Source organism: Gymnoscopelus microlampas, assembly GCF_963454915.1.
Source record: "Gymnoscopelus microlampas genome assembly, chromosome: 6".
Classification (NCBI taxonomy): Eukaryota; Metazoa; Chordata; class Actinopteri; order Myctophiformes; family Myctophidae; genus Gymnoscopelus; species Gymnoscopelus microlampas.
The window spans coordinates 6,521,544-6,537,057 of record NC_139943.1 but is presented as its reverse complement, the minus strand read 5'-3'; the positions used below and the strand labels follow the sequence as shown (position 1 = coordinate 6,537,057).

Below are 15,514 nucleotides of genomic sequence, written 5' to 3'. Positions count from 1 at the left end.
TTGACACAGAAACTAACTGCTGGCTGAACACACCTTCTGCACAGCTTCTTCCAGAAGTGCGCTGCGGTCATTCAGCCTTTGCCTACAATGGAGAGCTGTACATATTTGGTGGCTTAAACAACTACCAGACCTTCAATGATCTGTGGAAATTCAGTCCAGGGACCTTCTCCTGGAAGAAGGTTGAGCCCAAGGGGAAAGGCCCGTCGTGTTCAACGTATACGCCGTACTGTTGCATTGTGGGCAATTGTATCATCCTCTTGCATGATAACCTGTACATCTTAGACTTGAGTCCTAGTCTGAAGACGTTATCCAAGCTGGCAGTTATTCAGTACGGTCTGGATCAGTCAGAACTCACACACAACGTCAGGTGGGAACTGGCAGCCATGACAACGAAGAACAGAAGGAAAAAAGCAAAACATAGAAGGATTTGCTGAGCTCACCAGTTAACAAGACAGGGTGTAATTAGGGCATGGCTTCACGTGGATCTGTGACATCATGTGGTCAATCTATGATGTCAGTCGTCTATGACATATCTGTGATGTAATGACTCCTTATATGGACACGGTTTCAGCCTCACTCCACCACCACTTCCTCATAGACCACCTGACTCTGAAAGACACTAGATAGTTCTGGTTTGATTGATTGATTGATTGAATACTTTCTTAACAGTTTGCCAAAAAAAAAACACAGGAAAGTACAGTTCAATACAAGGTCTGCTATAGGAGGATTAAACCCAAGAAAGCACTATGGCTTGTTTCCATTGGGGTCCCGTCTACTCAATTCATCGAAACATTTAATGACAGACAGATATACAATACTATGCAAAAAAATCATATAACCGAGTATTAATCAACAAGACCAGGAGACCTGGTTCTGCCAGACCCGGAATAAGTACTAAGATCAGAGCACTACGTCGCGGCTAAGCCGGACTTCACATGACGTGTCAGCCTGTGTCTATGCCCATATATGGACAAAAGGGGGACAGACTTTTATGGCTGGGGCCTAAGGGCAAAGGGGGCATGCCCATGTATGGAGAAAACAGGTCCAAAGCCTCATGTAGGCCGATTCAAGTGAAGTTTGAATAATTTGGAATTTTTAAACACCATTTTTCTCTTCTGGCGGTCCCTGGCACAAAACATTTTCAGACGGGGATCGGCTGCCAAATACATGTCAATTTGGGGCTTGAAAAAGGTATGAGAAACAGTGTAGCAGGTATACATTACATAATAGTACAGTCTATTGATAGCTGCTTAAACAGCACGCACAGCTGACTCCTGCTGCTGTAAACTCAATTGTATTTATTTAATTTTCGTATGTATCATTACTTTTTTGGACCAATGGACTTCCGTACATTCCCCTCCCCCGGCTCAGTAATATGATGTAATTAATCACAGCTGTGTAGCTTGCTCTGTCCTGAGCACTGCAGCAAGTTTATTTACATCTAGCGTGGATATTTTAATACCTTGAAATCGGACATTTTGATATTTTTTCACAGAGGTAGTAGGTACATGGACGTGTTGCTATTATTTGACAGTTTGTGTTTATGCATGGTCACTATAGAGGGGGACAAATTATTTGTATACATTTCTCATCCCAAGTCTGCTCCTAATCGCTCTGGTCTGAATGAATGCATCACACAGCTAGTTTGAGAGTAAAAACCTCACCTCTCATCACCGCTGCTCAGTGATGTCATTTTGTAGTTCTCCACCCACCGAGGTGGAGCATTTAGGGGCCTTAAGGCTCCATTTTTGGGCAAGAATGACATCATCTGAGCGGAAGATTTCCTGGAGCTGCCGCCGCGGAGCTGCGGGATGCCGTCGGCGGTGGGGCAGGTGCCGGGAGGCGGGGCGGCAGCAGCAGCAAAGGAGCGGCATTTTCCTATGCCTAACCCCTAACCCTAACCTCAGTAAAACTATTTCTAAACCTAACCCCTAACCTCAGTAAAACTATACCTAAACTTAACCCCTAACCCTAACCTCAGTAATATTTTATTACAAGGATTAGTAGGCTATGGTCCTACTGATTCTGCGCTGATTCTGCGCAGGTTATTTATTTTATTTTTTTAAATATTTTTTATTAGGGAATTCAATTTAGGTTTCACAGACATAATATATGCATGTACAGTTATATTCATATCCCTGCACAGGTTATCTCTGGTGAACTGGTGATCCTAGGACTCACAGAATAAAAATAATGTGATGACAAATCTAAACCAACATATCTATTATCAAAGGTTTTTTTGGGTCATTGTGTTTTCTACGTAATGACGTCATCACTCAACGAATGTCATCATCATAACCATGTGTTTTAAAAAGAGTCTCTCTGTACCGGTGAACAATTTACCATATTAGGAAGATCAACAGCCATCGGCTTCTTTGCTTGGTCGACCCAACACCATCGGCTTCGTGGATTGGCTAAACTTTGTGTGACGTTGCCGCTGAACAAATATATGTTGCAACGTGAATATGAATCCACTCTTACAGAGCAACACTTGAAGAGTATCTGCTTTTATCTGCAGTGGTGCTGTTGTGAGAAATGTTTCACTGGTTGGGGCATCTGGAGGCACGGCCATCTTCATTCGGTCATGCTGCCATAGTAGTGGAACACAAAGTGTTCTCATTTGGAGATAACTGGAACTGTGATGGCAATGTAGATCAGATTGATGTGGACGTCTTCAACACTGTGTCTTTACGCTGGGTGAAGTTGCCCCCAGTGACATCTGGGAAAGGAGAACGTCACCTTGAGGTTCCCTCCAGGCGCCGGGGACACACAGCTGTGCTAATGGATGATATCGTTTACATCTGGGGAGGACTTACACGCAGAGGGGGGTCTCACTGCAACGTGCTTTATGCATTTGATGTGAACACCCACCTCTGGGTAAAGCCTAAGGTTTATGGGACTGTTCCAGACAGGAGGCGCCACCACTCAGCCTGTGTCTTGGGGAAGGTCATTCTTATCCATGGAGGACGCACCCAGCTGACTGGATGGACTAATGACATGTACAAGTTGGACACCAGCACAATGGTCTGGTCTTTAATTAACACCAGAGGGACTACACCACCTGCTTTATCACGCCACTCTGCTACCATCATCGGCACAAAGATGTTTGTATTTGGGGGCCTGGGGCGGCAGGTCTACAACATGATCAGAGTGTTTGACACGGAGACCAACTGCTGGCTGAGCACACCTTCTGCACAGCTTCTTCCAGAAGAACGCTACGGTCATTCAGCCTTTGCCTACAATGGAGAGCTGTACATATTTGGTGGCTCCAACAAGGGCCAGACCTTCAATGATCTGTGGAAATTCAGTCCAGAGACTTTCTCCTGGAAGAAGGTTGAGCCCAAGGGGAAAGGCCCGTGTTCAGTTCATAGTTCTTGCTGTTGCATTGTGGGAGATCGTTTCATCGCCTTTGATAATGACCTGTTTATCCTAAACTTGAGTCCTAGTCTGAAGGCGTTATCCAAGCTAGCAGTTATTCAGTACGGTGTGGATCAGTCAGAACTCCCACACAACGTCAGGTGGGAACTGGCAGCCATGACGACCAAGAACAGGAAGAAAAAGAAAAAGTGGTTCACAAAAAATAATAATAAATAAAATATAATTTGCTGGGTTCACCAGTTAACAATACAGGTTGTAATAAGGGTGTGGCTTCATCTGGATCTGTGACATCATGTGGTCAGTCTACTATTTTTAGCGGTGCCAACCGCTCTACACTTGACTTTGTCCGTATGTTATGTCCGTATGAGCACGGGATGAGCACGGCAAAGAAGAAACACATAAAAACACACGCACACACACACACACACACACACACACACACACACACGGACTTGGAGATTGCCTATGCCAACTCTCCTCTCATTGGCCACACGTGCCACTGGTTATCAAAGAGGGGTCCAGGGACCCCCAGCGTAGGTTATGTCCGTCCGCCCGTATGAGCACGGGATTTTAAACAGCTATAACTCCAGTTTGCAGCATGCCACCAAGTCCACATTTGGTATGTGGACTTAGACCACCAATAGGGACGAGCATGAATTGCTGAAGTTATCAAAGAGGGGTCCAGGGACCCCCATCGTATTTTATGTCCGTCCGCCCGTATGAGCCCGGGATTTTAAACAGCTATAACTCCAGTTTGCAGCATGCCACCAAGTCCAAATTTGGTAAGTGGACTTAGACCACCAATAGGGACGAGCATGAATTGCTGAAGCTATCAAAGAGGGGTCGAGGGACCCCCAGTGTATGTTATGTCCGTCCGCCCGTATGAGCACGGGATGAGCATGGGATTTTAAACAGCTATAACTCCAGTTTGCAGCATGCCACCAAGTCCAAATTTGGTATGTGGACTAAAACCACCAATAGGGACGATTACTTAAGCCCCGCCCCCTCTGTCTGCCCATTGGCTGGGCTTTAAACAGCCATCATTCCAGTTTGCAGCATGCTACCAAGTACACATTTGGTAAGTTGACTCAGACCACCAATAGGGACGAACTGAAATGAGTTAAGCCCCGCCCCAAAGGCACCGCTTCCTTCACACAGGGTGTGATTTTTGAAAAGCTCTTTACAAATTCATTCATGATGTCAGTGGTCTATGACGTGTCTCCCTGCCATTGACAGAGTTCTCCGTCATTTGAAATCCAACCATTGACCTAGATCTGCGTCTTTTCCAAACTTTTTTTTTTTGAAAATCCCACAAGAGGGCGCTCTATCGCAACTCACGAATGATCCTAGGACCCTGAAAGAAGAAATGGACAGATGTGACGTCATCCCAAGAAATGACATTCCCGTCCACTCCTTCTTTATGAGTTTTAGAAAAACAGTCCTTTCTCTTTTTTTCTCTTTTTTTTTTGTGAAAACGGCTCTTATTCAACAGCCGACCGGAACAAAATGGCCGATCGCGGTAAAAGAAAAAAGTTGTTCCAGTGAATAGACCAGACCCCCCCCCCCCCCCCCCCCCCGGACACTTTTTATTTGCATCAGCATGTTCGTAGTGGCTTCTGTCAAAACAAAGTGAATAACGCTGGCGGCAGCAAAATTATTAATGAAATATTACCTGCCAGTAATAATAAACTGTATTTGTGTAGCACCTTTCATGACATGACATGCAGCTCAACGTGCTTTACAGAGCAAGAATGCAACTACTGAAAAATCCAAGTAATTTAACAAGGCAAAAAAGGAAAAGGAAAAGCATAAAACAACATTAAAATAAAATAAAAAAAATCACACCCAGTGTGAAGTGAGCGGTGTGGTCATCGCAGTGGTCATCACAGTGATGGAAGCTCACTTAAAAAAATGTTTTTTTTTTAAGTGCATATTTATAGGTTATTAATTTCATCATGTGTCTCGCTAGCCAATCACAGTGCTGAATAGAGTCAGCCAATAGAGTCAGCCAATCACAGTACAGCTAGGGGTGTACTAATGTAGAGGGGTGTGCTATTATGAGCCAATCACAGTACAGCGAAGGGTGTACTAATGAGGTGTCCCAACCCCACTTATAGGAGCGGCTACACTGCTCAAAAAAGGCAGTGAATCTATGATGTAATCTAATGGCTTCATATTTGGACCAGGTTCCAGCTCCATTCACTCCCTTATAGACCAGTGGTTCTCAAACCTTTTCATGTCAAGGAACCCCCAAATTGATATGAATTTGGCCGTGGACCCCCATCTGAAAAGGTTTTGTCCCAGGGACCCCCCAGAAGAGAAGATTTATGTAAAACAAATTCTAAATTGTTCAACATTTTCCAAACATTTAAGATATGTTTCAACACTGTTCTTAAATAGCAGATGTACAAGCCTGCAGCACGGCACGAATGCGAGCTTGTAGATCTGCTGTCCCGAATCCCATATAGAACCAATGTTATAGACAATGTCTCAACCTGTGGGTAGGGACCCCCAGGGGGGTCCCCACATGCTTTTAGGGGGGGGGGGGGGGGGTCCGCAGATGAGTGAAGTGACAATTTAAGGACTTTTAAGACCTTTTTAATACTGAAAAAGTACTCTAACAAATATTTGCTCTCTTGGTGGGAAGGTGGCCGGAACGCTCGCCCCAAAACACACTCGCCCCCATTTATTTTGTGGACTGCTCGTCCCACAAGGTTCTTGTATTCTTGTATTTGTTTTACTGAGGTTAAGGTTAGGAATACGTTTAGGTTTAGGCGTAGTTTTACTGAGGTTACGTTTAGGAATAAGGTTAGGTTTAGACGTAGTTTTACTGAGGTTACGTTTAGGAATAAGGTTAGGTTTAGACGTAGTTTTACTGAGGTTACGTTTAGGAATAAGGTTAGGTTTAGCCGTAGTTTTACTGAGGTTACGTTTAGGAATAAGGTTAGGTTTAGGCGTAGTTTTACTGAGGTTACGTTTACGAATAAGGTTAGGTTTAAGCATAGTTTTACTGAGGTTACGTTTAGGAATAAGGTTAGGTTTAGGCACAGTTTTACTGAGGTTAGGTTTAGGAATAGGCCTACCTGGTGGCGACCGTTACGAGATCGCCGGATTACACCCGGGGCAAGCGTTATTGTATTCGGTAGGAATGCACCAGCATATTTACAGATAGATCTCTTGGGGTCCATTTGGACCGCTGGTGGTCCCCGGACATGACTGAGAATCAGCATTTGAAGTATCAGCTTGCGAGCGGCGCTCCCATAGTTACCACGCTGATGCGTTGTGACACGTTGATCAATCGTGTTCAGGTTTTCACTTTCTTCTGGATGATGTCACACAGCTATGATGTCACCATTGTGACAGGCAGGCATGTCCATATTTGGGTCTAACGCAGGCACTTAGCACCGTTCTTTTTTCAACGTGGCCGCCACCAGTGTTAAGTCAGGCCGTGTGTTACAGACGACAGCTTCCGTATGTTACGGAAGAACAACGAGTTACGTACGCTTAAAGGACATGCGCTCGGTTTGTGCTGCGAGCGCGACGTGGTGGCGACTGTCCTGCGGTGGGCCGATAAAGCCAGGAGGACAGAAGAACATCAGCATGTTTGCCACCTCTCCGATGAAGCCAGGAGGACAGAAGAACATCAGCATGTTTGCCACCTCAGCATCGTCCAGCTGGAGTAAAGTGGTGTCAGACGCAGACATCTGGGGCAAGGTGGTGTCAGACGCAGAGAAGATGGTGGGGTATCCCCCCTCCCTCATGAGCCTGCGCTGTCTACTGAGCCACGAGCTCGGCTATGTGGCCACACAGGTCAGGAAGCTGGCGGGGACCAAACACCCCTTAATCGACACCGCCAGGGCTTTGGTCTACGACAGCGACAAGCACCTTCAGATGAGGAGGGGCCTGGTGGTTTTGCTCCTGTCCAAGGCAGCAGGACCCAGCAGCAGCAGCAGCATCAGCCGCCACGTTGCTTCTGATGATGATCTCCTGGCTCAGGAGGACATGGACATGGTCGGTGGCATCTACCCCAGCCAGCGGCGCTTGGCAGAAATCACGGAACTCATCCACGTCGCCTTCTTGGTGCACCGCGGCATCGTCGACCTGAGGGAGCGGAGTGATGATGGCGATGATGATGACTATTCGGACGCCGTCGTCCCGCTGAAGAACATGCGGCTCGGCAACAAGATGGCCGTCCTCGGCGGAGACTTTCTGCTGGCGAACGCGTGCACCGGACTGGCCCGGCTCCACAACACCAAAGTCGTCGAGTTGATCTCCGGCGCCATCGGCGACCTGGTCCAGGGCGTCTACTACGAGAGCCCCACCGATTCGGTCCACGACGGGCGGTCGATTGACGCCTTCTTTGACGCGCCCGCGTGGGAGGAGCAGGCCTTCCTCGCCCACGGGGCGCTGCTGGCCAAGAGCTGCCAGGCGGCGATGGAGCTGGCCAAACACGGCGAGGAGTCCCAGAGACTGGCCTACGATTATGGCAAACACCTTTCTCTGGGCCTCAAGCTCAACTCTGACCTGCGGTCGTTGGTGAAGAGCGGCTTAAACGACGGCCGCGTCGACGTCGTCCGCCGTCAGAGCGCAGCGGGCCAACGGCGGTGGGAGGTCAGCGGGTCAGAGGTCAACGGGTCAGGGAAAGGTGTGCGCTCGGCGGCGGTGGACCTGTGCTATTACCACGGCAGCAAGGCTCTGGAGGCCATCCGGTCGTTCCCTCCGTCAGAGGCGCGCTCCGTCCTGGAGAATATGGCCTCTGCCGTCACCACTGGTGTAAAGTAATTAAGTAGATTTACTCAAGTGCCTTACTTAAGTACAATTTTGAGGTATGTTCTACTTTACTGGGGTATTTCCAATTCTCTGTACTTTTACTTATACTCCACTACATCTCAGAGGCAAATATTGTACTTAATACTCCTCTACAATTATTTGAAAACTTTAGTTACTAGTTACTTTATATAGATTTTGACAAGTTGTGAGCTTGTAGATCTGCTATTTTCAAACATTTTTGTACTTTAAGTATATTTTGATGCCAATACTTTTGTACTTTTTGATACGAAACATACATTAACCACTTCAGCCCCTATATACATTTCGGCCATTTGAAAATAGCCGATCTACAAGCTCACAATGCTGGATGATGGCCGCATTGTGAGCTTGTAGATCTGCTATTTACAAAAGATTTCTTATACATTTTATACATTTGAAAACTTGTGAAACGGGACAAGTACTCAAGTAAATTTGAATTACGGACTTTTCCATGTAACAGAGTTTCCACATTGCAGTATTGATACTTTTACTTAAGTAAAACATGTGAGTACTTCTTCCACCACTGCCATATTGTGACCCAGACGCTCGCTGTCCTTTCTGATTGTAAAGCCTGCAGCATCTGGCCTCGGGGACAAAAGGGACAAAAATAACCATTAGGTGGGACACTGGAACCAAATCATTTGCTTCCATTTGTACACTCTCAGAGGAGTTACAGACCTATAAGGGTCCATTTGCCTCCTCCCAGCCATCTATATGTCAAAGGGTCCCTGAGCGAGACACTCAACCCCTAACAGCTAACCCTGAGTGCTCATCGTAACCTTCTGAGCAGCCATGAGCTGGCTGAAGCTGAAACTTAAATTCCCCTGTCCGACTAACAAAGGAAAGGCGGTCACATGCACGGTTGATTTGAATGAACACATTGACTGCCATTGAATTCATGCAGGACTCTGCCCTAGGGGTCCTGGACCCCCTGTTGAAGACCCCTGAAATGTTGCATTTATATAAGAACCTCTATCCAAGGGTGTATAGACCCCTTAACAGACGACGTCACACTGGCTGCACGCAGCCAGTATGCGCGCAACGAAACCCATTATATCAGGTCTCGTTAGGACGCGTCTCACTAGCCAACACACACAAGAGGGGGTTGGGGTGTGCTGAAACCAGTGCACCCCGAAACAGGTTGGGAATTGATTGCGTGAAACAATCACCTGTGCGTCCAGGCTCAATGTTAGTAAACAAATAATTGGTCTATACAATGTACCCATTCACACACACATTCACGGTAGAAGAAACCATGCGACGCTTCGACCTGTTTTTGCAAGGCACATAATTGTGTTTTTTGTCTCCGCCAGGAGACTATATTTTCACTTTCCGTCCCGTCCCCCCTCGGCTAAGCTAACATTGGTCAAGCCTCACGTGACACGTGACAATACGTTGAAAGAGTGTGCTCTGATTGGCTAGTGAGACGCATGACGTATAGCGGCCTATAAATAGATGAGTCACTTTGAAAGAGTCTGTGCCTCTTTCAAAGTGAGGTAAGACAGGAATAATCACGAAATGGCTGAGAAATGGCGGAGCAATACATTATGTAGACACACTGGTGTCATCACAATACGTAATATAGATAGCTTAGACAGGATTAATCAATATTTGCTGGCGGAGACTTGTGCTCCGAGGAGCACATTTTCTAGTTTCCTTTTTTAACACATTTACTTACATTGTATAAAGTCAGTGGGGCCACATTTGGAATGATGTCCTAAATTTGTCATAGATAACTGACGTCATAGATGACTGAGTGTAGTGACGACGTCCGATGGCCCAGACATTGGATCTGTAAGGTATAGGGCCATCACCAGACATTAGATCTGTAAGGTATAAGGCCATCACCAGATATTAGATCTGTAAGTTATAGGGCCATCACCAGACATTAGATATGTAAGGTATAGATAGGGCCATCACCAGACATTAGATCTGTAAGGTATAGGGGCCATCACCAGACATTCGATCTGTAAGGTATAGGGGCTATCACCAGATATTAGATCTGTAAGGTATAGGGGCTATCACCAGACATTAGATCTGCCTGCAGATGTGCCTGCTATAGTGTGACCATGTTGATACCTCACATACCTCACTGCATTTGTGAGTACAGACAATTTGGTTGTTTACTATACCAGATATTCTTCTCTTTGCGACGCGTTGTGAGCTTGTAGATCTGCTATTTTCAAACATTTTTTGTACTTTTGGTACTTTAAGTATATTTTGATGCCAATAGTTTTGTACTTTTACTTAAGTAACATTTTGAATACAGGCCTTTTAGTTGTAACAGAGTATTTCTACATTGCAGTATTGATAATTTTTACTTAATTAAAAAAAAATAGTACTTTTTCCACCACTGATTCTGAGCTGTTTGGAGCCCAGACAGATGTTTTTTTGTGTGTGTGTCAGGCTGCACGCGACCAGACTACTGAGCAGTGATCAAGGTGACTTGAGACTATAACGCCTGACTGTGTCACATGATGGCACCCTAGAGGCAGCGGTGACACACGAGGGACTTCTCTAGCCATGCATGAAATTCCTCTGGACGTTTTCTTCATCGAGTCAGAGTGACACCCGAGCAAAACGGTGCCTCTTAACCAGCTGATGATCATTCTTAGTCCACTAAGATGTTTTTTTTCCCTACAGACGTGTGTGTGTGTGTGTGTGTGTGTGTGTGTGTGTGTGTGTGTGTGTGTGTGTGTGTGTGTGTGTGTGTGTGTGTGTGTGTGTGTGTGTGTGTGTGTGTGTGTGTGTGTGTGTGTGTGTGTGTGTGTGTGTGTGCGCGTGTGTCTGTGTCTGTGTGTGTGTGTGTGTGTGTGTGTGTGTGTGTGTGTGTGTGTGTGGATTTTGACATAGTCATAGTCTTTTGAATAAGACTGATTTAGTGTTAGTCATATTTTAGTAATCTGTTTAGTCTAGTTTTAGTCGACTAAATATCATAAGATTATAGTTGACAGTTGATTAAGTCGACTAAAATGTATTTTGTCGGGCCTTAAGGCGTCGCAATGGCTGATTTTGAAAATAGCAGATCTACAAGCTCACAAGGCGTCGCAGCGCGACGCGTTGTCAGCTTGTAGATCGGCTATTTTCAGAGCGCAACACCCGAGCGCAACCAAACATAGAATGACTTGTCTTTTAGTTCTACTGGATCTCTTCTCCACTAGTCCCTCACTAACATTTTAGTCTAGTTTTTATTTGCTGACGAAATTGTCAATATATTTAGTCATAGTTCTAGTCATCATAGCTTAGCTTTTATTTAGTTTTCGTCGTTGAAAAAAGGTAGTTGACGAACATTTCTCGTCATAGTTTTAGTCGACGAAATGAACGTGTGTGTGTGTGCGTGTGTGTGCACGTTTTTCTATCTCGTGTGTTATTTAAGTTTATTGGAGAAAGGTGAGGCAGGCAGAGGTGAAAGGCAGGAAGGCGGTCCAAGGATGGAGCAGGCAATAGATAGTCCAACGAAGGGGCAACGGTTGTCGACGTGGGGTTCAGGAGCCTCCAGGGGTCCTCGAGGGGGATCCACGGGGTCCCCAGGTAAATGATTGATAATTGCGGACCAAATGGACTCTTGCAAGTCATTTGTCTCTCAGAGTTAAATTAACACTGAGGATTGGGGGGGGGGGGTCCAAAAAACACCCAGCACTGAGTAGCATGACGCGGCACTGGAAACACTACCCTGACCCTTCCTCTTAGCAGTGTTGATTTTGACAGCAAATTTTTATGTTTTAGTCATAGTCTTTTGAATCAAATTCCATTTATTTTTAGTCATATTTTAGTTATCTGATGTTTTAGTTTATTATTACTATTATTACATTATAAAACATACATGAACCACTTTAGCCCTATTATATACCTATCTGCTATTTGAAAATAGCTGATTTACAGGTACAAGCTCACTTGTGAGCTTGTAGATCTGCTATTTTCAAACATTTTAGTACTTTTACTTTTGGTGCTTTAAGTACATTTTGATACCAATACTTTTGTACTTTTACTCAAGTACATTTTTAATTCCAGACTTTTACTTGTAACTGAGTACTTCTACATTGCAGTATTGATACTTTTACTTAAGTAAAACATTTGAGTACTTTTTCCACCACTGTTTAGTAGCACGTTTTGGCTGTGAACATACTGTAATGCTTCTGGTGTTTCGCTACATTTGAAAACGAACCTGTTCTGACAAATCTCAAAAAGTGACCATCCTTTCTCTTGTCAGTGTTAGATAACCATTTGTCTGTCAACGATCTGTGTCAGTGCTGCTCACGTCGTGACGCTGGAAAGCAGCATTTAATTCATCAAATGAAAAATAGCGTAGTATCTGTTCAAGAACAGCCTTTTTCCATTAGCTTACTCGGCACTGGAAGAATAATGGGTCTGCGGTTTGGCAGTTGACAAACTCTTGCCATTAGTTTTTGTTGGAAGAGGTAACGGACCTCGGCAGGGTTCCAGGGGAATATTTAACCCCTCCTTCAGACTCCAGTCTGAAGTCCAAAAAAAAAAACAGTTTACGGGAAAGTGAAAGGCATTAATTAGTCTAAGGGCTGAGCGTATAGCAACCATGTGCATCGTCATTGTATAACGCCAGGGCTATCGGCACAAAGGGCTGGCATAGGACCATCAGTGCATCCATGGTAACGCTCCCTCCTACCTTAACCCATTAAGACCGGGAGCGCATCCGTGTCATTTTTTGATTTGAGCTAAAAAAGCATTATTTTATACTTTGGCTATTCAAAAATAGCAGATATACAAGCTCATAGCGCGGCACCGAGTCTATGACTATGAGCTTGTATATCGGCAATTTTTGAAAAACTGAAAATGTGTGCAGATTTGTGAATATACATATATTCTTTTTAACTCAAATCTTTGCTACTGGTGGGTCCCTGGAACCGAATATTTTGAGATGGGGGGGGGGGGTCCGTGGCCAAATACATATCATTTTGGGGGTCCTTGACAATTATGAAAAAGTTTGAGAACCACTGATATACTGTAGAAACATACGTTTTTTTTCAAAAAACTATTTTAGAAAACATTTGTTGAATCCCCAGAAGCAAAGATTTGAGTTTAAAAATGTCCACGATTTTTTGGAACTCCTCAAACCACAATCCTCTGCTCTGGAAACACCAACCTTCTCTGAATCCCCATGACCAAGCTCTACCATGGCATAGGCGACCAGGCCTTCTGCCGCTCCTCGACTCTGGAATGCCCTCCCTGACCACCTGAGAGCACCACAATCTGTTGATGCTTTTGACCTTTTTAATTAGCTACACTGGTTTTTCTCCTATAGGCATTATGCCCTCATGGGATTTTAAGGTTTTCTAATACAAACATTTTACCCTGATTGAGATATGTCTCAAATGTAAAGTGCATTATAAATCAAATTAATTATTGTTCTCCTTCTGGAAGGGGTGAGAGGGGTTAGCCAGCTTAGTCTCCAGCTTCCTCCTCGTCCTCCACACCGTTCAGTTTAGCACAACAAAGCCAGCTTTCTCCACCTACTTGTTTAGCCTGTCCCTTACGATGCAGGCAACCTGCAGAGAAGAGAGCAGTAGTCATTTCAGACGGGCAGCGGGTCTGCCAGTGAGGTGGTCTGTGATCCTGACAACCTGTGGTTCCCACCGCCTGCATTGTGTGTCTGCTAGCTGTTGTGGTTGGAAGGTGCTGAAGGCACTGGAGAAGTTGAAGAACATAATTGACCCACTTGCTCCCGTGAGGGAAATTCGGTTTCAGCTCAACCCAGCTGATCACTGCCAACAAGGGGGATGTGGAGCAGTTAGGGTGTTAGGTGTCTTGCTCAAGGACCCTTCGACCAGTCATATTCAGGCCTGGCCAGGCCAGGAATCGAACCAGGGACAACTGGGACTGCGGTTCCCCAGGCAGGCTCTCTCACCATTCAGCTATGCCGCCCCCAACATAATTCCTCCGGTGTTTCCCCTGGTAGGCCCTAACTAGCAGGTAGATGATGGCATCCTCTACCACCCCGATGGCCGCCTGGTATGCAAACCATAGGGGGTCGAGGTAGGCAATCTCTTACCTGCAGTTTCAGGTGTTGCAGGACCAGTCGCGCAAGAAATCTTCATGACATGCAATGTCAGGGCAACTGGCCTGCAGTCACTGGCCTTGAGGGACATCTCTTCTTGGGTACTGGGACAATGCAGGAGGTTGAGGCAGCATCCCCAGCCTCATGGAAAGGTTGAAGAGGTCCAGGAGTTGGGTTGATAGCTGCTCAGTACACCTTCAGCAGCCGGGGGGGTTGATGTTGTCCAGACCCACAGCCTTCATTCTTCATCCACACCAAGCTGGTTTATCATCCTTTTTCAATCTCAGCTTTTCCACATTTTACATTTTCATATGTTGAAATAAATCGGTTATTTCAAACGACATACCACCCACCCACTAGGGGAGCCCATGTTCTTTCTTAACTTAATGGTATCACCTGTATCTGCAAGTGATCATTGAAATGGGTTTGCAGCGTTCCTTTTCTTTGCTTTCGTTAAAAATACCCACTAAGCTCAAAGAAGGTGTACAAGGTTTCCAGCACAACGCCCATCGGTGACCTCTTCAGCTCCGCCTCTTTGACTTTGTTCTCCAGTTTATTCTTTACGTTACGGAGTCGGAGCGAAGCGTGAGCAAACACCAGCGCCAGTGAAAAAGCGATTCCAGCCATGAAGAGCAAGACGCTGCGCAGCACGAACAGCAGCACGTAGACGAGTACGATCACAGCCAACCCAAACGCCTTGGTGTTCCGCCTCTTAAACTTCTTGACGGCGGCTTCGATGTCCTTGGCCCACTTCGAACCCAGGAAGACCGCGGCCACGCCCACGTACATGCCCACTGGGTTCAGGTACCCGACCATCAGGAAAGCCACGACGGCCACGGCAAAGTAGTTTGTCTGATAATAATACAAGTTGTCGAAAACTCTGGCGCTCCATTTGGCCCAGTCTTTGGTGTCTGGTTTGGCGAACCGATCGGCGCCGGGGAAGAAGTCGGCCCATGTCCTGAGAGGTTCGAGTCCTAATACAGCCATCAGGTCTTCAGTGATTATTATAGATTATTATTATTATTATAGATCACTTTGTGATTATTATTGAAGGATCAGCTGTGTTGAATTAATCCACAACAGTCCTGAGAGAACACCAGCGCACTAAACCCTGGGCAACACTGGGTCCACCTGCTACTCTTTATATATACTGTAGCTATACATCCAAGAATGTGTGTGTGCGTGTGAATGTCCGTGTCACTTTTATGCCCATATATGGAAATCCATGAATTCTACCAAGCTGATTGGTTGAAACACTTGCCCATTTATGGAGATCCCATAACTCTTTTAAGCCAA

General features: G+C 45.6%; 3 protein-coding genes across 3 annotated transcripts in view; 2 read left to right on the top strand and 1 right to left on the bottom strand.

Annotated features, from left to right (window-relative positions):
- ano3 (anoctamin 3) overlaps positions 1–15,514 on the top strand; it is a gene marked incomplete at both ends in the record, with an annotated part of 110,667 nt that overhangs the window by 42,349 nt on the left and 52,804 nt on the right. The window lies entirely within an intron of this gene.
- On the top strand, positions 6,892–8,160 carry LOC311047843 (all trans-polyprenyl-diphosphate synthase PDSS2-like; the record flags this gene model as incomplete). The annotated part of the gene is made up of 1 exon (XM_084060793.1): positions 6,892–8,160. One exon carries the CDS (start codon positions 6,892–6,894, stop codon positions 8,158–8,160), a length of 1,269 nt encoding a protein of 422 aa, XP_083916919.1.
- LOC311047842 (PRA1 family protein 3-like) lies at positions 13,606–15,205 on the bottom strand (the record flags this gene model as incomplete). Its single annotated transcript, XM_084060792.1, has 2 exons — positions 13,606–13,709; positions 14,686–15,205. The coding sequence occupies 2 exons, from the start codon at positions 15,203–15,205 to the stop codon at positions 13,606–13,608; spliced, it is 624 nt and encodes a 207-aa protein (XP_083916918.1).